Source organism: Hyperolius riggenbachi, chromosome 2 (assembly GCF_040937935.1).
Source record: "Hyperolius riggenbachi isolate aHypRig1 chromosome 2, aHypRig1.pri, whole genome shotgun sequence".
Taxonomy (NCBI): Eukaryota; Metazoa; Chordata; class Amphibia; order Anura; family Hyperoliidae; genus Hyperolius; species Hyperolius riggenbachi.
In genome coordinates, this window is record NC_090647.1 from 443763622 (window position 1) to 443788025 (window position 24404).

The 24404-nt window shown below is 45.4% G+C and overlaps 1 protein-coding gene across 1 annotated transcript in view; it reads left to right on the plus strand.

Moving 5' to 3' along the window:
• Positions 1 to 658: 658 nt before the first annotated feature.
• Positions 659 to 24404, plus strand: part of PHEX (phosphate regulating endopeptidase X-linked) — a 297029-nt gene continuing 273283 nt past the window's right edge. Inside the window, exon 1 of the mRNA XM_068270021.1 lies at positions 659 to 1139. Coding sequence (XP_068126122.1) covers positions 1016 to 1139 — 124 coding nt within the window. The 5' untranslated portion in view covers positions 659 to 1015. The remainder of the gene's footprint in view (positions 1140 to 24404) is intronic.

A 24404-nucleotide genomic window follows, 5' to 3' on the forward strand; every position in this document is an offset into this window, starting at 1 on the left:
GTAATGGGTTGATAAATCTCCCCCACTGAGAAGTGGCAAACAGCAGGATGAAGATGGGGAGCACAGATGGAGGAGCAGTGCACCAGTAGAGGTGATTTTCTAATCATGCAGGGGATTGGAGAGCACAGTAGAGTTGAGGGGGTGGGGCTCCGGCAGCGCTCAGGGGCTAAATTTCATGTGTGGGGCAGGGTACAGGGGCTCCTGGGTTGCCTTTGCTGTGGTAAAGGGTGGGGGCAGGGTTAGGGTTACCTTGCCTTGCATTCATAATACACAATGTGACAATTCTCCTTCCTTGCTTTGCAATCATTTTTTTCAGGTTGTGCAACACAATGTGCAGAGTGTGCAAATAGTAAGCACAGATTAAAAGCAAATGTAAAGCTTTGTGTCCTGCAGTGACTTGTACTGTAAAATAAGGCAGACAAGATTGTTTGATGACAGACCATGTCGTTTTTTTTTTTTTAAACAAACCCCAGTCTGGAAGCTTAACAAGTGGAGATAAGAGCAGGCTTAACTGTACCAAGTTTTGAAGTTTATGAACTCTCATCCAACACAGGGTTCCAGGCAGTGCATGTCACAAATGATACACACCCACCCATCCTAAAATGATTACACCCATCCAGCCAGCAACATGTGGATAATGTGTGCCGTGCAGCCTAGCAGCATAGTGTACTCTGCAAAGCTCTCAGGTTTTCTAAGTATGAGCTAGTCACAGTTCAGTTTGGCAAGTTTCAGCTGATGTGATCTGTGTGTAGTTATCTTTTTTTTTTACCAGGAGAGGAGGGATTGGGAAAACCCTTGTGCTGTTTTATTGCATCTCATTCCCCACCCCTGTGAAGGAGGAGGAGAGAAGGGGGTCTAATGACAGAAACTTGTAATGATGTGTACTGTTTGAAAGAGACATAAGCTCACACTGCTCATTTAGAACATGGGACTGTGATTGGAAACTCACTGGAGGGACATAACACAGCAAGAGAAGTTGTCTGCAGGCTTTTTTCTTTTCTTCTCAGCACAGTTTATGGAAGAAGAAACTATGGGGAATACAAAGTCTGACAAGAAAAGTTCTGCCAGTAAAGTCATTAAAATAGCTCTGGGCTTATTCATTTGCATCACTGCAGTACTAGCACTCCTTCTCCTACTAGGTAAGTGCATTTTCATTGTATCTATTGTATCAGACTATAATAAATACTGTATGAGCACTGTATATAATTATCTCAAAACATAACAAACAGGATAATGGTAAAGGATGCATAATAAGGTGTTAAAGTACACCTGAACTGAAAGGGATATGAAGGCTGACATTTATTTCATTTTAAACAATGCAGATTTCCTGGCTGTCCTGCCGATCTTCTGCCTCTAATAATCTTACGGGTCATTTACACTTAACCCAAATTCACGTGGCTCTGCGTTGCGCATCATATGCCAGGGGCGGAGCTTGCCATCCCAGTCAGTATACTGAACAGGATGACAGGCTTAATTGCCCCGAAATGCAGCAAACCATGTACAAGCGATTCAGCGGTGAATCGCCATGTGTAACTGGAAGCGGCTGAGGTCCCTGTGATCATGTTTCAATAATCGCACCTGAGAGCGTGCTATATGGAAACGAGCCCTTAGCCATAGCCCCTAAACAAGCATGCAGATAACATGCTCTGACTGAAGTGTGACTGGGTAAGCCACGTGCTTGTTTCAGGTGTGTGATTCAGACACCAATAAAGCCAAAGAGATCAGCAGGACTGCCAAGCAACAGGAAACAGATATGTCAGCCTCCATATACCTCTCAGTTCAGGTGTACTTTAAGGCTTGGTCAACAGGAATGCTATCCCAAAAATGTTTTTGTGAAATTTACATTCATAGCAATGCGTAAATTGGATAAACAGAGCCACCAAAATAATACATTAGACTAAAAACAGTTTAAAATGGGAACTAGTGGTGGACTTACTGCCCAACCGATGACATGGTCTAATTGGAGAAAACAACCACACGTTTTATTGGAGTACTGTCCACTTTGCAACATGTTTCGCAGGTAGAACCGACTTCTTCAGTCAATAAGGGGGAGTCACTGTGCATACGTTTCTCTGTACTAGGCACCTCAGCTACATTCATAGCAATGATCCAGTACACACCAGAGGTATTTTAGAGTGTTTCCTTTGATATCACCTCATCATCCACACTTTAAACCAATGATTTGTGATGGTCTTAAAATATGACTGTATACAAACTCCATTTCTGAAACTGGGACTTTGCCCTGGCTCATTAATTAATCAATCACTTAGTCAGAAAGTTCCTTTCAAGCTGGAGAGATCTCTGCTATCGACATAAACTGCAGTACTTTGCAGAGAACAGACCATTTATCCAAATCCCTGAAGCCACAGGAGCTTGCAATCAAATGTTTAAATCGCACTCGCACAAACATTCACTAGGCTGGCCAATATTACATGGAAGCAATTGGATGTGTGTGTGTGCACCCTAATTTGAGTTGGGTCCCATTAAGCTTCAAAAATGTTTTTGGACTGTGGGATGAAATTGCAGCACAAACGGCAAACTTAAAGGGAAATTCCGCTGTTTTATAATGATTGCCCTAAATGTAGTTTGGTGCATCAGAAGTCATTTTGCCATTTGATAAAAAAAAAAAAAAAATCTTCCCATTTCACTAAGCAGCTTGCTAAATATTTTCAAAACTAACCACAAGCTCAGGTCACCCTTCTTTGCAACTTTGGCACCAGTATCTTGTGCACTCTTTGCAGTACTGTTGCCATGAATCTGTCAAGAAACCCACACATTGCCACTGGAGTAATTAACTGCACAAAGCAGGAGACTACTTAGAAGCATAGAAAAACAAAGCATTTAGGCTCCTTTAACACTGTATCTGTTGCATTCCGTTGCAATGGACAGTATAATCGCCTCGTAATGGTGTTGGATGAACAGATTAATGAATTTACCTGCTGTAGGAAATTGTGGCAGTTGAAGGTGGTGTCTAACTGCACTCTAAAATTTGAAATTGAGATAATTAAACCTAATAGCTGCTCATCCAGTAGCTGCCAACTGGTTAATTAAGCATCTGAGCAGCATAAAGCCAAACATACATCCAATCTTGATTGGCCAATTTTAACAGTTCCAGGTAATATGAAAGCTTACCTACACAATCTGAAGTAATCAAAATCTGTTGGACCTCATCAGGCCTGGATTTACTTCATGGGAACCTATAGGCACAGAAGTCCTGGCAGCTTAGACTCCGCCCTCCATGAACCTGCAAGTCCCCAACAAACTGGCCCAGCTATCACTTTTCCCTTACTTCCCTTGCCCGTCATGGATAGCTACAGGTGCCCTTTAGTATTAGGTAGCCAGAAGTACCCTCAATATTAAATAAATAGAGGTGACCCCAAGTATGAAGTAGCTAGAGGTACCCCTGACCGAAGGGAGATCAATAGGGAAAGAGGGAGGTGCTTTGGGAGGGTAGTGAGCAGTCTTTCCATCATCAGGCGCCTGTAGGCACGTGTCTACAGTGCCTTATCGTAAATCTGGCCCTGACCCTCCTACTAAAACCAAGTGGTAAAACTGGCTAATCACGATAGGATGTGTGTATTTGGTTTTAAGCTGACAGAGGATACATTTTAACTGACTAGTTGTTCTGGACTTTTTTTTTGGCAGTTCATTTTGAAAAGCTTTCAGTTGAAACGCATAGATGTAAACTGACCCATAGGGAAGCATGGAAATTTCTTTCACCTGTGCTGTGCATCACTTGTTTATATGTTAAAACTGGCAGCAACTGATTCCGTCTAAACTAGTCCATAGGCCAGTGTTTCTCAAACCTGTCCTCATGACTCCCCAAAGGTGCATGTTTTTCAGGCAACCTCACCCTATGCACAAGTGAGGTAATTAGTGCCTCAGCTTGGTGGATTCCATGTAGCTGAGACACTAATTACCCCACCTGTGCATAGGGGAGGTTGCCTGCAAAACTTGCATCGTTGGGGAGTCACAAGGACAGGTTTGAGACACATTGCCACAGGCTACGTTTTATAGTGGCGTACCACATTTTCAATGGTATAGTCACACCGAGCGGAGAAGAGGCAGACGATTTGACTGATAATTTATTTACTGCAATTTATGATGTGCTGTTTTTGACTCGAGTCCAAAATCCATATGTTTTTTTGGCCCATAAACCATATGTACCCATTATGTACAGTATCTCACAAAGGTGAGTACACTCCTCACATTTTAGTGCATATATTATTATATATTTTCATGGGACAACTTTGAAGATACGTCACTTTTACTACAATGTAAAGTAGTACAGCTTGTATAAAAGTGTACATTTAGTGTCCATCAAAATAGCTGGCCATAATGCCACTAATCCCTGGCAACAAAAGTGAGTACAAAATGTCAAAATTCCACCCAATTAGACATTTTCTCTCGCTGGGGTCGTGTTACTCATTAGTGTTACAAGGACTCTGGTGTGAATGGGGAGCACGTGTGTTAACCACTTCCCGACCGCCTAACGCACAGGGGCGGCCGGGAAGTGGAGCCCGCAAGGACCAGCTCACCCACAGAGGCGGCGATCCTTGTAAGGGCATGGGCGGAGCGATCGTGTCATCCGTGACGCGATCCTCTGCCGGCGCCTGTCTCCACTCACCCGCCGCAACATCCCGCCGGCCATACGGAAGCGCCGGCGGGATGTTAACCCGACGATCGCCGCATACAAAGTGTATAATACACTTTGTAATGTTTACAAACTGTATTATACAGGCTGCCTCCTGCCCTGGTGGTCCCAGTGTCCGAGGGACCACCAGGGCAGGCTGCAGCCACCCTAATCTGCACCCAAGCACACTGATCTCCCCCCCCCCTGCCCCCGGATCGCCCACAGCACCCCTCAGACCCCCCCCCTGCCCACCCCCTAGACCCCTGTTTACACCCAATCACCCCCCTAATCACCCATCAATCACTCCCTGTCACTATCTGTCAACGCTATTTTTTTTTTAACCCTAAACTGTCCCCTGGGGACTCCTGATCACCCCCACCCCCACCCCTCAGATTCTCCCCAGACCCCCCCCCCCCTGTGTACTGTATACCTCTATCCCCCTGATCACCTGTCAATCACCTGTCAATCACCCATCAATCACCCATCAATCACCCCCTGTCACTGCCACCCATCAATCAGCCCCTAACCTGCCCCTTGCAGGCAATCTGATCACCCACCCACACCAATAGATCGCCCGCAGATCCGTCGTCAGATCACCTCCCACTAATTACCCATCAATCACCCATCAATCACCACCTGTCACTGTTACCCATCAGATCAGACCCTAATCTGCCCCTTGCGGGCACCCAATCACCCGTCTACACGCTCAGATTGCCCTCAGACCCCCCCTTATCAATTCGTCAGTGCATTAGTTACATCTGTTCTTCCCTGTAATAACGCACTGATCACCTGTCAATCACCCATCAATCACCCCCTGTCACTGCCACCCATCAATCACCCCCTGGCACTGCCACCCATCAATCAGCCCCTAACCTGCCCCTTGCGGGCAATCTGATCACCCACCCACACCAATAGATCGCCCGCAGATCCGACGTCAGATCACCTCCCAAGTGCAGTGTTTACATCTGTTCTCTACCCTAAACACCCACTAATTACCCATCAATCACCCCCTATCACCACCTGTCACTGTTACCCATCAGATCAGACCCTAATCTGCCCCTTGCGGGCACCCAATCACCCGCCTACACGCTCAGATTGCCCTCAGACCCCCCCTTATCAATTCGCCAGTACATTAGTTACATCTGTTCTTCCCTGTAATAACCCACTGATCACCTGTCAATCACCTGTCAATCACCCATCAATCACCCCCTGTCACTGCCACCCATCAATCACCCCCTGGCACTTCCACCCATCAATCAGCCCCTAACCTGCCCCTTGCGGGCAATCTGATCACCCACCCACACCAATAGATCGCCCGCAGATCCGACGTCAGATCACCTCCCAAGTGCAGTGTTTACATCTGTTCTCTACCCTAAACACCCACTAATTACCCATCAATCACCCCCTATCACCACCTGTCACTGTTACCCATCAGATCAGACCCAAATCTGCCCCTTGCGGGCACCCAATCACCCGCCTACACGCTCAGATTGCCCTCAGACCCCCCCCCTTATCAATTCGCCAGTGCATTAGTTACATCTGTTCTTCCCTGTAATAACCCACTGATCACCTGTCAATCACCCATCAATCACCCCCTGTCACTGCCACCCATCAATCACCCCCTGGCACTGCCACCCATCAATCAGCCCCTAACCTGCCCCTTGCGGGCAATCTGATCTGATTGATTGCATCTATTTTCCCCTCTAACCACCCCCTGAGACACCCATCAATCACCTCCTGTCACCCCCCTAGCACTCCTATCCATCAGATCAGGCCCAATACAACCTGTCATCTAAAAGGCCACCTGCTTATGACTGGTTCCACAAAATTCGCCCCCTCATAGACCACCTGTCATCAAAATTTGCAGATGCTTATACCCCTGAACAGTCATTTTGAGACATTTGGTTTCCAGACTACTCACGGTTTTGGGCCCGTAAAATGCCAGGGCGGTATAGGAACCCCACAAGTGACCCAATTTTAGAAAAAAGACACCCCAATGTATTCTGTTAGGTGTATGACGAGTTCATAGAAGAATTTATTTTTTGTCAAAAGTTAGCGGAAATTGATTTTTATTGTTTTTTTTTCACAAAGTGTCATTTTTCACTAACTTGTGACAAAAAATAAAATCTTCTATGAACTCGCCATACACCTAACGGAATACCTTGGGGTGTCTTCTTTCTAAAATGGGGTCACTTGTGGGGTTCCTATACTGCCCTGGCATTTTAGGGGCCCTAAACCGTGAGGAGTAGTCTAGAAAACAAATGCCTCAAAATGACCTGTGAATAGGACGTTGGGCCCCTTAGCGCACCTAGGCTGCAAAAAAGTGTCACACATGTGGTATCGCCGTACTCAGGAAAAGTAGTATAATGTGTTTTGGGGTGTATTTTTACACATACCCATGCTGGGTGGGAGAAATCTCTCTGTAAATGGACAATAAAAAAAATCAAACAGTTGTCATCTACAGAGATATTTCTCCCACCCAGCATGGGTATGTGTAAAAATACACCCCAAAACACATTATACTACTTCTCCTGAGTACGGCGGTACCACATGTGTGGCACTTTTTTACACCCTAAGTACGCTAAGGGGCCCAAAGTCCAATGAGTACCTTTAGGATTTCACAGGTCATTTTGCGACATTTGGTTTCAAGACTACTCCTCACGGTTTAGGGCCCCTAAAATGCCAGGGCAGTATAGGAACCCCACAAATGACCCCATTCTAGAAAGAAGAGACCCAAAGGTATTCCGTTAGGAGTATGGTGAGTTCATAGAAGATTTTATTTTTTGTCACAAGTTAGCGGAAAATTACACTTTGTGAAAAAAAACAATTAAAATCAATTTCCGCTAACTTGTGACAAAAAATAAAATCTTCTATGAACTCGCTATACTCCTAACGGAATACCTTGGGGTGTCTTCTTTCTAAAATGGGGTCATTAGTGGGGTTTTTATACTGCCCTGGCATTTTAGGGGCCCTAAACCGTGAGAAGTAGTCTTGAAACAAAAATGACCTGTGAAATCCTAAAGGTACTCATTGGACTTTGGGCCCCTTAGCGCAGTTAGGGTGCAAAAAAGTGCCACACATGTGGTATCGCCGTACTCGGGAGAAGTAGTATAATGTGTTTTGGGGTGTATTTTTACACATACCCATGCTGGGTGGGAGAAATACCTCTGTAAATGACAATCTTTTGATGTTTTTACACACAATTGTCCATTTACAATGTTATTTCTCACACACAGCATGGGTATGTGTAAAAATACACCCCAAAACACATTGTACTACTTCTCCCGAGTACGGCGATACCACATGTGTGGCACTTTTTTGCACCCTAACTGCGCTAAGGGGCCCAAAGTCCAATGAGTACCTTTAGGATTTCACAGGTCATTTTGAGAAATTTTGTTTCAAGACTACTCCTCACGGTTTAGGGCCCCTAAAATGCCAGGACAGTATAGGAACCCCACAAATGACCCCATTTTAGAAAGAAGACACCCCAAGGTATTCTATTAGTAGTACGGCGAGTTCATAGAAGATTTTATTTTTTGTCACAAGTTAGCGGAAATTGATTTTTATTGGTTTTTTTCACAAAGTGTCATTTTCCGCTAACTTGTGACAAAAAATAAAATCTTCTATGAACTCACCGTACTACTAACGGAATACCTTGGGCTGTCTTCTTTCTAAAATGGGGTCATTTGTGGGGTTCCTATACTGTCCTGGCATTTTAGGGGCCCTAAACCGTGAGGAGTAGTCTTGAAACGAAATTTCTCAAAATGACCTGTGAAATCCTAAAGTTACTCATTGGACTTTGGGCCCCTTAGCGCAGTTAGGGTGCAAAAAAGTGACACACATGTGGTATCGCTGTACTCAGGAGAAGTAGTATAATGTGTTTTGGGGTGTATTTTTACACATACCAATGCTGAGTGGGAGAAAGACCTCTGTAAATGGACAATTGTGTGTAAAAAAAAATTAAAAAATTGTCATTTACAGAGATTTTTCTCCCACCCAGCATCGGTATGTGTAAAAATACACCCCAAAACACATTATACTACTTCTCCTGAGTACGGCAATACCACATGTGTGGCACTTTTTTGCAGCCTAACTGCGCTAAGGGGCCCAAAGTCCAATGAGCACCTTTAGGCTTTACAGGGGTGCTTACAAATTAGCACCCCCCAAAATGCGAAGACAGTAAACACACCCCACAAATGACCCCATTTTGGAAAGTAGACACTTCAAGGTATTCATAGAGGGGCATGGTGAGTTCGTGGCAGATTTCATTTTTTTTTTGTCGCAAGTTAGAAGAAATGAAAACTTTTTTTTTTTGTCACAAAGTGTCATTTTCCGCTTACTTGTGACAAAAAATAATATCTTCTATGAACTCACTATGCCTCTCAGTGAATACTTTGGGATGTCTTCTTTCCAAAATGGGGTCATTTGGGGGGTATTTATATTATCCTGGAATTCTAGCCCCTCATGAAACATGACAGGGGGTCAGAAAAGTCATAGATGCTTGAAAATGGGAAAATTCACTTTTTGCACCATAGTTTGTAAACGCTATAACTTTCACCCAAACCAATAAATATACACTGAATGGGTTTCTTTTAATCAAAAACATGTTTGTCCACATTTTTCGCGCTGCATGTATACAGAAATTTTACTTTATTTGAAAAATGTCAGCACAGTAAGTTAAAAAAATCATTTTTTAGCCAAAATTCATGTCTTTTTTGATGAATATAATAAGTAAAAATCGTAGCAGCAATCAAATAGCACCAAAAGAAAGCTTTATTAGTGACAAGAAAAGGAGCCAAAATTCATTTAGGTGGTAGGTTGTATGAGCGAGCATTAAACCGTGAAAGCTGCAGTGGTCTGAATGGAAAAAAGTGCCTGGTCCTTAAGGGGGGTAAAGCCCACGGTCCTCAAGAGGTTAAATTTGGTGTTATCGCTCTTACACTCTCTCACACTGGATCCTGGAAGTTGAACGTGGCACCTCATGGCAGAGAACAGTCTGAGGATCTTAAAAAAAGGAATAGTTTAGATAAAGATGGCCTAGGCTACACGAAGGTTGCCAACACCCTAAAACTGAGCTTCAGCATGGTGACCAAGACCACACAGTGGTTTGAGAGGACAGGGTCTACTCGGAACAAGCCATCGCCATGGTTGATTGGAGATGTTGCACATGCTCAGCGCCATATCCAGAGGCTGTCTTTTGCATATAAAGTACAAAGTTGCTGAAGAGTTTGGTGTGTGTGTGTGTGTGTGTGGGGGGGGGGGGGGGTCACTCTGTCAGTGCTCAGACTAAACGCTGCACACTGCATCAAATTGGACTGCATGGCTTTTGTCCTAGAAGGAAGCCTCTTCTAAAGATGATGAAAAAGAAAGCCCACGGTTTGCTGAAGACGAACAGTCTACTACTGGATTACTGGAACCATGTCCTGTGGTCTGATGAGACCAGGATAAACTAAGTTGGTTCAGACTGCTACAAACATATGTGTCGACAATCAGATGAGGAGTACAAAGTCAAAGACAATCAGATGAGGAGTACAAAGACAAGGGTGTCTTGCCGGGTACATTTGAAATCGGCGCCGGTAGATTTGGGCGCAGGATACAGCTGTATATAGCTGATCCTGCTTCTGCACAAGTCAGGGCCAATTTAATTACTATTCCCCCTCCAGGTCGACATGGATAGTGGGGAAATGAAATAATTCGGCTTCCAGCGATTGCTGGAGGCCGAATTATTATATTTTTAAACAACTTCGGCTCCGTCTTCTGACGGAGCCGACGTTACTCACTGAGCGCTTCAATAGGAATGATTCCTATTGAAGTCTATGGAGGCGCCGGCTGCGCCCAAATCTAGCAGCGCTGAAAAGCACTGCTCCGGTCTTGCCTACAGTCAATCCTGGTGGTAGAAGTATCATGGTTTGGGACTGCATGAGTGCCACCGACACTGGGAAGCTACAGTTAATTGAGAGAGCCATGAATGCTAACAGTTACTAAGATATACTAAAGCAGAGCATGATCCCCTCCCTTCGGAAACTGGGCTGCAGGGCAGTTTTCCATCATGATAATGACCCCAAACACACCTCCATAATGACCACTACCTTGCTAAAGAAGGTAAAGGTGCTGGACTGGCCCAGCATGTCTAAAGAACTAAACTATATTGAGCATCTGTAGAGTATCCTCAAACAGAGGAGCACAAGATCTCTAACATCCACCAGCTTAATTATAGAGGAGTGGAAGAGGATTCAGTGGCACCCTGTGACGCTCTCTTTTTGTTTGTTTTTTATTGTGGCAAGATAGAAAAACACCCTGTTACAAGATCACATGTTTACAAATACAGCCACTTTTTATAAAAATAACATAGCACTCAATGGGCTTGATTCACTAAACCGTGATAACTCAAATATCACACCTTATGAAAAGATATCACACCTTATCAAAGATATCACACCTTATCAAACGTAGCACGCCTTATCAGAGTATCATAGCGAGCGCTACGAACTTATGCTTGCTAATTGGCAATGGCACTCGTCCTATGTGTTCGTAGCGCTCGCTATGCAACTCTGATAAGGCATGTTAACTTTGATAATGTGTGATATCTTTTCATAAGGTGTGATATCTTTTATAAGGTGTGATATTTGAGTTATCATGGTTTAGTGAATCAAACCCTTTCAGTCTACACATCAATCCTTTGCAATAAAGCATAGCATAGCTAACGCCAACTTTGAAACAATAAACATGGTCATGAAACTTGCTGTGCAACGAGAATAAAGAAAAAAAAAGTGGAACAATATAAAAAACAAACAAACCAAAATTAAACAACTTGCCATATATGTGATTGAACAGTATCACTCTCCACGGCCTTCAATGCTCTTCCCAGACCTCCAGGTGGTTGTTTAGAGAAGTTATAATAGTGTGCCCTGTAAATGTATAATTTCTTGTAACCTCTATGGGTCAACATTCCCAACCCCCCATTTCTTTATAGTGTTTTCAGTTTGGCCAGTTGAGTTAGCATACACAATTTCATATTTAAAGTCCACATTCACTATCTGAATAATTTCAGGTAAAGTGGGGCAGACTGGGTCTTTCCAATGCCTTGATATAGCAATCTTTGTGGCCAGTAAGGTATTGGCAATCAGTAATCTGCATTGGGCAGGTATAATGTCCTGGCCTAGATTCCAAAGCCAGATTCATGCCCAAGGCAGTTTCTAGGCTAAAATGCACCCAGGGCGAGGGTGTAAAAATTGCGCCTCCCCCCGCTGCGGAGCCAGGTACAGGTGCCCGCAGTATAGGTAAGCCAGGTCTAGTTGCACTCAGTATAGGTCCCCCCAGTATAGGTAGCCAGGAATAGGTACCCCAGTATAGGTAGCCAGCTATAGGTTCCCCCAGTATAGGTAGCCAGGCATAGGTGACCTAGTATAGTTGCCCCCAGTATAGGTTAGTCAGGTAGGTGCCTCCAGTATAGGTAGCCAGTATAGTTGTCCCCAGTATAGGTTAGATAGGCAGGCGCCCCCAGTATAAGTTAGATAGGTAGATGCTCCTAGTACAGGTTAGCTAGGTGGGTGCCTCAAATATAGGTAGGCAGAAAAGTTGCCCCCAGCATAGGTTAGATAGGTAGGTGCCCCCAGTATAGGTTAGTTAGGTAGGTGCCTCCAATATAGGTAGCCAGTATAGTTGCCACCAGTATAGGCTAGCTAGGTAGTTAGGTGCCCCCAATACAGGTTAGATAAGTAGGTGCCCCCAGTACAGGTTAGATAGGTAGCTGCCCCCCAGTATAGGTTAGATTAGGTAGCTGCCCCCCAGTATAGGATAGATAGGTAGCTGTCCCCAGTATAGGTTAGATTAGGTAGCTGCCCCCAGTATAGGTTAGATCAGGTAGCTGCCCCCCAATATAGGCTAGATAGGTATGTGCCCCCCAGTATACGTTAGATTAGGTAGCTGTCCCCCAGTATAGGTTAGATTAGGTAGCTGCCCCCCAGTATAGGATAGATAGATAGGTAGCTGTCCCCAGTATAGGTTAGATTAGGTAGCTGCCCCCCAGTATAGGATAGATAGGTAGCTGCCCCCAGTATAGGTTAGATTAGGTAGGTGCCCCCCAGTATAGGTTAGATAGGTAGCTGCCCCCAGTATAGGTTAGATTAGGTAGCTGCCCCCCAGTATAGGTTAGATTAGGTAGCTGCCCCCCAGTATAGGATAGATACGTAGTTGCCCCCCAGTATAGGTTAGATTAGGTAGCTGCCCCCAGTATAGGTTAGATTAGGTAGCTGCCCCCCAATATAGGCTAGATAGGTATGTGCCCCCCAGTATAGGTTAGATTAGGTAGCTGCCCCCCAGTATAGGTTAGATTAGGTAGCTGCCCCCCAGTATAAGGTAGGTAGGTAGGTAGGTCCCCCCCCCCAATAATGGAGGAGGGAGGGCAGCCCGACCTCTCCCTTCCTCTTCCCAGGCCGCCCTCCATGCTCCCCCCCTCAGATGCAGAGTGATTGTAGCAGGGAAGCGCAGTAAATATTAACTCACCTCCCTGGTTCCAATCGCCAATCACTCACTTGCCGCCGGTCTCCTGCTCTGCATAGATACGTATACACACGCTGCTTCCTGCTAAACTGGGACATTTATCCAGGATGGAAGATGCTTGATGTGCTTTTGACCTTACAGTGTGGGTCACTACACCTAGGGTTAGAGTGTACCCTTTTTAGTGACAGGACACATTTATCAATACCTAAGACCACAGTGGTGTTTGCAAGGATTGCACCTGAAGGTTGTTTTGAAAGAAAATTGCATTGTTAAAGTGATGCAATTAGATTGCAATGGTAAGTTCACATTGGCGCCCTACAAGTGCGGTGCAATGGATCCGTTGGGCATAACGTGATGCATGTAGTGCGGTACCACATAACACACACATTAACAGTTGCAGTGAAGCATCCTTTCTATGTACTGTATGCTTCTCTGTGTGTGACTTTTCCCTTCCATTGCTGTTTTTACAGGGAATGCAATGCAACTCTCCATGTAGCCTAAGGTGAGAACGCACTAGCACTTACATCCAAAGTTGTTCAATGGGCTTTTCACATTTTTAATATTCATCTTTTAAAAAACGGACAACTTGCTGCCTTTTTCCAGACACCATGAGGTGCTTTTCCATGAATTGCATTGTGTTTTTGGATACCTGAGTCCCTGTTACCCGGAACTCAGAGGCATTCAGAAGTCTCAACTAACCGCCATGCCTGAGGTGGACAACAGGGGCAGTACTTTTACAATGTGCAGAACTTTTGCACAGCAGAAGCCAGGGCTGAGGAGTCGGAGTCGAGGAATCAGGGTCGGGGCAATTTTGGGTACCTGGAGTCGGAGTTGGAGTCGGAGTTGAATGATTTTTGCACCAAATCCACAGCCCTGGTAAGTTTAGACTGAGGTGTCGGAGTCGAGGAGTCAGAGCCATTTTGGGTACCTGGAGTCGGATGATTTTTATACTGACTCCACAGCCCTAGCAACTTACCAATCCTCCAGATGCTGTCTTTTACACTTCTGCAGGTTCCAGTGGCTTCACTGCATCCGGTGATAAGCACATGTATCCGACCGGCATCAGGCAATCCCCACTTGTGCTGGACACTTAATCTTGCTGCATATTTAAATGCCCTGCAAATGTGATCCCTGTTTAACCACTTAAGGACTGCAGTCATAAAACCCCTTAAAAGGACACTTAAGTCTCTGGAAAAAAAATGAGTTTTAATCACCTGGGGCTCCTAGCAGCCCCCTGCAGCTGTATTGTGCCCACGCCGACTCCATCAGATGCTCCTGGCCTCGCCGACAGCCACTTTCGGTGACAGGCCAGGAACGCGAGTGATTCTTCGCGTTCCCGGCCACAACAGCGCCCTCTATGCTGCTATAGCATACAGTATATATCATATAGCAGCATAGAGGGCTCTATTGTGGCCGGGAACGCGAAGAATCACTCGTGTTCCCTGCCTGTCGGCTCCTGTCGCCAAAACCGGATGTGGCTGCTGGCGAGGCCAGGAGCATCTGATGGAGTCGGTGTGGGCACAATACAGCTGCAGGGGGCTGCTAGGAGCCCCAGGTGAGTAAAACTCATTTTTTTTCTGAGACTTAAGTGTCCCTTTAAGGACCAGACACTTTTTTTCCATTCAGACCACTGCAGCTTTAACAGTTTATTGCTCGGCCATACAACCTACCACCTAAATTAATTTTACCTCCTTTTCTTGTCACTAATACAGCTTTCTTTTGGTGCTATTTGATTGCTGCTGTGATTTTTAGTTTTTATTATATTCATCAAAAAAGACATGAATTTTGTCAAAAAAAATGTTTGTTTTTTTTTACTTTCTGTGCTGACATTTTTCAAATAAAGTAAAATTTCTATATACATTTTTGTCCAAATGTAGTGTGCTACATGTCTTTGATAAAAAAAAAATCCAATAAGTGTATATTTATTGGTTTAGGTAAAAGTTATAGCGTTTACAAACTATGGTGCAAAAAGTGAATTTTTACATTTTGAAGCATCTCTGACTTTTCTGAGCACCTGTCAGGTTTCATGAGGTGCTAGAATTCCAGGATAGTATAAATACCCCCCAAATGACCCCATTTTGGAAAGAGGACATCCCAAAGTATTCACTAAGAGGCATGGTGAGTTCATAGAAGATTTTATTTTTTGTCACAAGTTAGCGGAAAATGACACTTTGTGATAAAAAAAATAAATTAAAAAAAGTTTCCATTTCTTCTAACTTGTGACAAACAAAAGAGAAATCTGACACGGACTCACCATGCCCCTCTCTGAATACTTTGGGATGTCTACTTTTCAAAGTGCGGTTATTTGTGGGGTGTGTTTACTGTCCTGGCTTTTGGGGGGTGCTTAATTGTAAGCACCCCTGTAAAGCCTAAAGGTGCTCATAGGACTTTGGGCCCCTTAGCGCACCTAGGCTGCAAAAAAGTGTCACACATGTGGTATCGCCGTACTCAGGAGAAATAGTATAATGTGTTTTGGGGTGTATTTTTACACATACCCATGCTGGGTGGGAGAAATATCTCTGTAAATGAGATTTTTCTGATTTTTTTTTTACACACAATTGTCCATTTACAGAGATATTTCTCCCACCCAGCATGAGTATGTATAAAAATACATCCCAAAACACATAATACTACTACTCCCGAATACAGCAATACCACATGTGTGGCACTTTTTTGCACCCTAACTGCGCTAAGGGGCCCAAAGTCCAATGAGTACCTTTAGGATTTCACAGGTCATTTTGAGACATTTGGTTTCAAGACTACTCCTCACGGTTTACGGCGCCTAAAATGCCAGGACAGTATAGGAACCCTACAAATGACCCCATTTTAGAAAGAAGACACCCCAAGGTATTCCGTTAGGAGTATGGTGAGTTCATAGAAGATTTTATTTTTTGTCACAAGTTATTTGAAAATGACACTTTGTGAAAAAAATCAATAAAAATCAATTTCCACTAACTTGTGACAAAAAATAAAATCTTCTATGAACTCACCATACTCCTAGTGGAATACCTTGGGATGTCTTCTTTCTATAATGGGGTCATTTGTGGTGTTCCTATACTGCCCTGGCATTTTAGGGGCCCTAAACCGTGAGGAGTAGTCTTGAAATCAAATGTCTCAAAATGACCTGTGAAATCCTAAAGGTACTCATTGGACGTTGGGCCGCTTAGCGCACCTAGGCTGCAAAAAAGTGTCACAAGTGGTATCGCTGTACTCAGGAGAAGTAGTATAATGTGTTTTGGGGTGTATTTTTACACATACCCATGCTGGGTGGGAGAAATATCTCTGTAAATGGACAATTGTGTGTGTCATTTACAGAGATATTTCTCCCACTCAGCATGGGTATGTGTAAAAATACACCCCAAAACACATTATACTACTTCTCCTGAGTACGGTAATACCCTACATGTGTGACACTTTTTTGCAGCCTAGGTGCGCTAAGGGGCCCAACGTCCTATTCACTGGTCATTTTGAGGCATTTGGTTTCTAGACTACTCCTCACGGTTTAGGGCCCCTAAAATTCCAGGGCAGTATAGGAACCCCACAAGTGACCCCATTTTAGAAAGAAGACATCCCAAGGTATTCCGTTAGGTGTATGGTGAGTTCATAGAAGATTTTATTTTTTGTAACAAGTTAGTGGAAAATGACACTTCAAATCAATTTCCGCTAACTTTTGACAAAAAATAAAATCTTCTATGAACTCATCATACACCTAACGGAATACCTTGGGGAGTCTTCTTTCTAAAATGGGGTCACTTGTGGGGTTCCTATACGGCCCTGGCATTTTAGGGGCCCAAAACCATGAGGAGTAGTCTAGAAACCAAATGCCTCAAAATGACTGTCCAGGGTTTTATGCATCTGCAAATTTTGATGACAGGTGGTCTATGAGGGGCCGAATTTTGTGGAACCAGTCATAAGCAGGGTGGCCTCTTAGATGACAGGTTGTATTGGCACTGAAGTGCAGGAAGCGCAGGATATTCTCAAATCGTGACCTGGACATGGCAGCAGAGAACATGGGCATGTGATGTATTGGGTGCTTAGACCAATAACTAATACTTCTTTTTGACTAGACCCATGTTAAGGAGAAGGCCCCGAAAAATGTTACGTTCAGAAACTTGGAGTGGCTTCCACCGAAAAGGCTGGGCATAGTAGCTTCTTGGATTGGCGGTTGCGTATTTTGTGGCATAACGGTTGGTCTCGCCACAATTAAGTCGTACCAGCAGTGATCAGAAAAAAAAATTCTGTCACTGCGGTGGGGCGGGTGAGGGTTTGGCCGGGTGATCAGAAGCCCGCAGGGGGGGCAGATTAGGGCCTGATCTGATGGATAGGAGTGCTAGGGGGTGACAGGAGGTGATTGATGGGTGTCTCAGTGGGTGATTAGAGGGGAGAATAGATGCAATCAATGCACTGGGGAGGTGATCGGAAGGGGGTCTGAGGATGTGGCCGAGTGATCAGGAGCCCACACTGCAAAAATTAGGGCCTGATTTGATGGGTAGGTGTGCTAGGGGGTGACAGGAGGTGATTGATGGGTGTCTCAGGGTGTGAATAGAGGGAGGAATAGATGTAAGCAATGCACTGGGGAGGTGATCGGGGGTATCTGAGGGCGTGGGCCGGTCATTGGGTGCCCGCAAGGGGCACATGAGGGTCTGATCTGATGGGTAGCAGTGACAGGTGGTGACAGTGGGTGATTGATGGGTGATTAGAGGGTAGAACAGATGTAAATAATGCACTGGGGAGGTGATCAGAGGGGTCTTGGGGGCTATCTGAGGGTGTGGGCGGGTGATTGGGTGCCCGCAAGGGGCAGATTAGGGTCTGATCTGATGGGTAGCAGTGACAGGTGGTGACAGGGGGTGACGGGGTGATTGATAGGTGATCATTAGGTGATTACAGAGGAGAATATATGCAAGCAATGCACTGGCGAGTTGATCAGAGGGGGTTTGGGGGGCTATCTGAGGGTGTGGGCGGGTGATTGGGTGCCCGAAAGGGGCAGATTAGGGTCTGATCTGATGGGTAGCAGTGACAGGGGGTGATGGGGTGATTGATAGGTGATCAGTAGGTGATTACAGGGGAGAATATATGCAAGCAGTGCACTGGCGAGTTGATCAGAGGGGGTCTGGGGGGCTATTTGAGGGTGTGGCGGGTGATTGGGTGTCCGCAAGGGGCAGATTAGGGTCTGATCTGATGGGTAGCAATGACAGGTGGTGACGGGGTGTTTGATGGGTGATCACTGGGTGATTAGAGGGGAAGCAGATGTAAACAATGCACTTTCGGAGGTGATCTGAGGGTGGGTCTGCGGGCAATCTGAAGGTGTGGGCGGGTGATCAGGTGCCCACAAGGGGCAGGTTAGGGTCTGAGCTGATGGGTGGCAGTGACAGGTGGTGATTGATTTGTGATTGACAGGTGATTACAGGGGAGAATAGATGTATACAGTACACAGGGGGGGGGGGTCTGGGGAGGATCTGAGGGGGTGAACAGGAGCCCCCAGGGGGCAGTTTAGGACCTAATCTAAAAAACAGCGTTGACAGATAGTGACAGGGAGTGATTGATGGGTGATTAGGGGGGAGATTGGGTGCAAACAGGGGTCTGGGGGGTGGACAGGGGGGGGGGGGGTCTGAGGGGTGCTGTGGGCGATCAGGGGGCGGGGGCGGGGGCAGATCAGTTTGCTTGGGTGCAGACAGGGAGGGCTGCAGCCTGGCCTGGTGGTCCCTCGCTCACTAGGACCACCATGGCAGGAGGCAGCCTGTATAATACGCTTTGTATACATTACAAATCGTATTATACGCTTTACTTGCGGCGATCGAGGGGTTAACAACCCCATCCCCGGCCAGAATGAGTCCAGAACGAGTCCCAGAACCAGTCCCAGGACTCGACGCCCATCGGCGTTACGTGGTCCTGAGCATGCCACTTTGACGCCGCCCATAGGTAGTGGGCGGTCGGCAAGTGGTTAAAGAGAACCAGAGCTAAAGTAAAGAAAAGATTCTATACATACCTGGGGCTTCCTCCAGCCCCATACACGCTGATCGATCCCACGCCACCATCCACCGCTGCCCGCATCTACAAGAAGATTACTTTATTATTATTTAGTATTTATATAGCACCAACAACTTCTGCAGTGCTGTACAGAGTATATTGTCTTGTCACTTAACTGTCCCTCTGAGGGGCTCACACTCTAATCCCTACCATAGTCCTATGTCTATGTATGTATTGTGTAGTGTATCCGGAAGAAACCCACGCAGACGCTGGGAGAACATACAAACTCGCTTGCAGATGTTGACTCGGCTGGGATTTGAACCGGGGACCCAGCGTTGCAAGGCAAGAGAACTAACCACTACGCCACCAACCTGCGGACAATGCAAATTACCTTGCTGTCCTGCAGATCCTCTGCTTGCTCTTTTACACAAAGAGCTGCCAGCAGTGCACTTTACTGCGCGTTGACAGCCTCTCCTGTGCAGGGCGCTTGCAACCTGGTGCAAGCATCCAGCACTTGCAGCGACCACTGTATGTTCGTCCGAGACTCTACATGCAGTGGTTATTTTTTACCATTCGGTAGCCGCACCCCATGTCAACCACTGACACGCATGTGGTATGAATGCTCCCATTTGGTTGTGTTGTTTTACAACAGAAGGGAGCTTGACCCTGGTAATCAAAGGCTAAACAGCGGGTTTAACACGCCCTTTAGCCAGTTGTTTGAAAGAGCCATTATCCATCCACTCTGAACAAGCATGCAGATCAGATGTTTGACTGGATTTGCTGTATGCTTTTTTTCAGGTTTGCGGATCAGACACTACTGATGTTTCAAACATCAGCCGGACTGCCAGGCAACTGGTATTGTATAAAACTAAATAAAATGTTAACCTTCATATTCCTCTCACTTTAGGTTCCCTTTAAAGCTTGATGCTAAATTTGCATTCATTAGAAGTGCAAATATTTCATTTATTTAGAGTTTGAATTGATTACTGCATGCATTTATATTAGAAGTAGGATCCTAGTTGATGCTATTGTATTATTACTGGTTCAAAAATTTGACATTCATGTACTAACTTTGCCTTGTCTGCCACCTGCCTTGGCCTTCTACTATTCTTTTTGTCTGACCCTGAATGCTGCCTGCCTAGGTTACTTACCCACCTTCTACTCAAGTCTACTGTTGGCTAGCCCTGACCTCAGCTAGCTATTTGACTCCTTTGATCATCTGCCAGTTCTGCTTCACCATCTCCAACCAAGTAGAGTTCCTATGGCAGAGCTCCCTGTTTTGTGTGGCTGTCAATGGGGTGGACCTTTGGGCCACATCTTAGAAGTCCTTCACAGCAAAGAATCTTCTGACCACTGCATCTGTTTTGGGGTGCTCTGATGAAGTGGGGGTCCCTTAGACTATGTGCCTTGGGTGTTCTGAAGTCACATGCTGATAGCCACGCTGACAGAATCTGTATTCCATATCCAAGTTCATAGTATTCATAATCTGGCTCCCAGTTTTCGGTTAGGTAGGTGATTAGTACGGTAAATGCTAGTTTCCATGGTAGACTAGTTTGTGTCTGGAGGTTTAAGGAAACCCGAGGTGAGAGTGATATGGAGGCTGCCATATTTATTTTCTTTTTTTAAATTCCAGTTGCCCGACAGTCCTGTTAATCTTCTGGCGTCAGTAGTGTCAGAGTCACAACCCTGAAACAAGCATGCTGTTAATCTAGTCTGATGAGTCAGAGCACCTGATCTGCTGCATGCTTGTTTAGGGTCTATGGCGAAAAGTATTAGAGACACAGGACCAAAGGAACAGCCAGGCAACTTGCCTTGTTTAAAAGGTGATAAATATGGCAGCCCCCCTATATCCCCCTCAGCTCGGGTTCCCTTTAATTTTAGGTTTGGAAGAGCAGTAGGAGTAAGCAGGGAATACTAATCAATGTATTGCAGTATATTTTATATATTCCTGTTACAGAAGCAAAACGTCCAGAAAGTTGGTTGTTTCAGAAAATTGCAGACTCTGAAACATAACATAATAGCTGTGAAAACTGGTAGATTGGATGGGAGTCCTGCAGGCAGGTGAGTGCCAAGGAAAAGTGTTCCTGGCACCAGTAGTGATTGTTCAGGGTCCAGGGATATACAGCCAAACAGGGTTTTGTCCAAATTGTTAGCGAAACTCGTATGGACATGCAATCATTTTCATGTATATGATCAGATTGGTAAATGATTATGTGTGGGATATGTTACAAGGAGATTTCTAGTCTCCAGTTGCATTTGCTAATGTTATCCAGTACAGTTGCTTAAACTGTTATGGTAGGTTGATTTTTCAAAGAATAAAGGACAGTGAAAAACATAAATAAATAAAGGTTAGTAAATTTGCAGTTGTGCCGTACGGAGCATGGTGGTGTAATGGTTAACACTCTTGCTTTGCTGCGCTGGTTTCTCGGTTCGAATTCCAGCCAGGTCAACATCTGCACGGCGTTTGTATGCTCTCCCCGTACCTGTGTGGGTTTCCTCTAAGCATTCCAGTTTCTTCTCACATCCTAAAAACATACAGATACGTTTATTGGCTTCCCCTAAATTGACCCTAGGCTACAATATATCCACCATACGATACATACATAGACATATGACTATGGTAGGGATTAGATTGTGAGCCCCTCTGAGGGACAGTTAGTGACATGACATTATATACTCTGTACAGTGCTGCGGAAGATGTCGGCGCAAAATAAATATTAAATAATAATAATTATCAGCCGCCTTGGCCAAATCTAATGTAGCGTGTGTACATAGCTTTAGCTTCAATGCTATGTTAGCAACAAAGGGTAAATGTGATTGACCAACAGACAGATCTCTCTCTGATTGCCAGGGGCGTAGCAATAGGGGGTGCAGAGGTTGCGACCGCATCGGGGCCCTTGGGCCAGAGGGGCCCCGTAGGGCCCTCCCTCAACTACAATATGAGCTCTCTATTGATCCTGTGCTCACAATAATCACTTCTATAGATACTTTGAATAGTGGTAATCATTAGCAAACTGCTCCCCATCACCTTCTTGCACCTCTGGCACTGTAGTTGCCATTGGCAGGTTTTGGTGTGCCATATCAATTGTTATGTATAGAGTGCTTGGGGGGCTCCATTGTAAAACTTGCATCGGGGCCCACAGCTCCTTAGCTACGCCACTGCTGATTGCATTTGATCAGTGAGAGATCTGTTGGCTGCCCATACACAAAAGGTTGATTCCCAATCTATTTCAGCATAAAATCTGTAGGGAGTCGGTCTTGTGACCCTGCCTCCCCCGCCTCGATACTTTCCCCCAAATGTTTACCTTCCTGGTGGTAAGCCCGAGCTCAGCTCGGGCTATGCCGCGCAGGAGGATTTCTCAGGCCCTGCTGGGCCGATTTGCAAATTTTTTTTTATTACACGCAGCTTGCACTTTGCTAGTTGCGTGTACTGCCCGATCGCCGCCGCTCCACGCCGATTCGCCGCTACCCGCCGCGCGCCCCCCCCCCACCAGACCACATGCGCAGCCTGGCTAATTAGTGCCAGGCAGCGCTGAGGGGTGGATCGGGACTCCCTTTGACGTCATGACGTCGGTGACGTCATCCCACTGCACAGCGGCTGATATGTAGCTAGCACTAGGCTAGCTACATGATTTACATTTAAAAAAAAAAAAAAAATAGTGCTGCGCTGCCCCCTGGCGGTTTTAATTGACCGCAAGGAGGGTTAATGTATCACCTGTTGTCCGTGCATTTAAATGTCTCCTGGTCCAGCTGCTGCGATTGTCTAGTTGTTCCGGATCTCATCTGCTTCTCCCCCATGAGTGCCGCTGTCACCACCATGTGGTTGCCTCGTATAGCCCGTGGCATGTGTTTGACGTCTCACACGTGGGCCTGGCGGCGAAGCAGCAAACGAGACCGAGAGTCCCTGGACAGTAGCGGCAGACGGACCAGGTGATATTTGAATACACAGGCACTGAAGGTGCACACTAACCCGATTGACCACATTGGCCCGAGATTTCCCAGCATGTTCAATCGATTAATTTGACCAATTTCGGCCAGAGATTGGGCATGCTTATAGCAGCATCAATTTTAATCCATTTCGATAAAATTGTCAAATTGAATGGTAATTCAGGCTGCAAATGGCCACACTAAGGAGTCAACTCTGTGTTAATAGTGAAAGACTGTCTGGTCGCTCCTCTCTGATTATTACTCACAGGGCAGTTTCTAAGCTAAATTGCACCCAGGGAGAGGGTGTAAAAATTGCGCCCCCCATGGACTCGCAAACCCTTACTCTTTAGGGACAGTCACACAGCCAAAGGTCACAAGTAGATCTGCTTACTTACTAGCGACCAGCTGCTCATCCAGGAGGAAGCAAGGACCAGGAAAACACACAGGCGAAAAAGAGCCCTGAAAGCCGACTCCCCCATGGGCACCGCACACTGACAGTCTGCAGTACTGCTACAGGACATCAGGTGTCATCACGTGGTGGTGATATGATGATGACTTGACGTCTAAAACAGGCAGTCCAGGAGGAGTCTAGGAAGGTGATAGTGCTGGTAATCTTCTTTCGTCTTCCATTTGGCTGCACCGCGCATCACCAGCTCCCTAGCGGTTAACTTATGTCCTTCTGCCTGCGCCCTCCTTCTACTTGCCGGTCTGTACCCAGGGCAGTCGACCTGTCTGCATTACCCAAGAAACGGCCCTGATTACTCATGTAGGTGATGAGGGGATGGGGTGGAGTTTGGATCTTCATTGACTTCTATTCTTTTTAACAGAGCTCTCTGTGATATTTTTGGACAGGAACAGAGATTTGCAAACTAGCCAGGAAGTAAAAATCAAAATTCAATAAAAATGTATATGTGACGTATAGATAATTTACCCAGATTTTTATTGTAAACAGATCTATGTGGTGACCAGTGAGTTTAGTGTCCTGTCTGAAGAGCAGGTCCTCGTCCTTGCTTTGAATGCACGAGTCTTTGATAAATGACCCTTATTGTGGCATTTCTATGCCTGTCAAAATATTTTTTCAGTCTCTTGAGGCGTGACTGACCCTATCCGAAGTAATGTAGCAGATAATCAGGCTTTGTGACAGGAAGTGCTCTTCAGAAATCACATCAAACACACTACACATGACAAGAGATTTATGCATGGCTATGCAGAATCTGTGCCAGACTCAAGTTCACACAGCAGAGTACAACAGAGGCATATTACCAGCTACAATTGCATTACACTGGTAAATGATTTCTTCTGACTACACAGCTCAGTGTGTGTTGTATTACAGCTGAGACCCATCCTCTTATCATGAGACTAATCACAGTCTAAC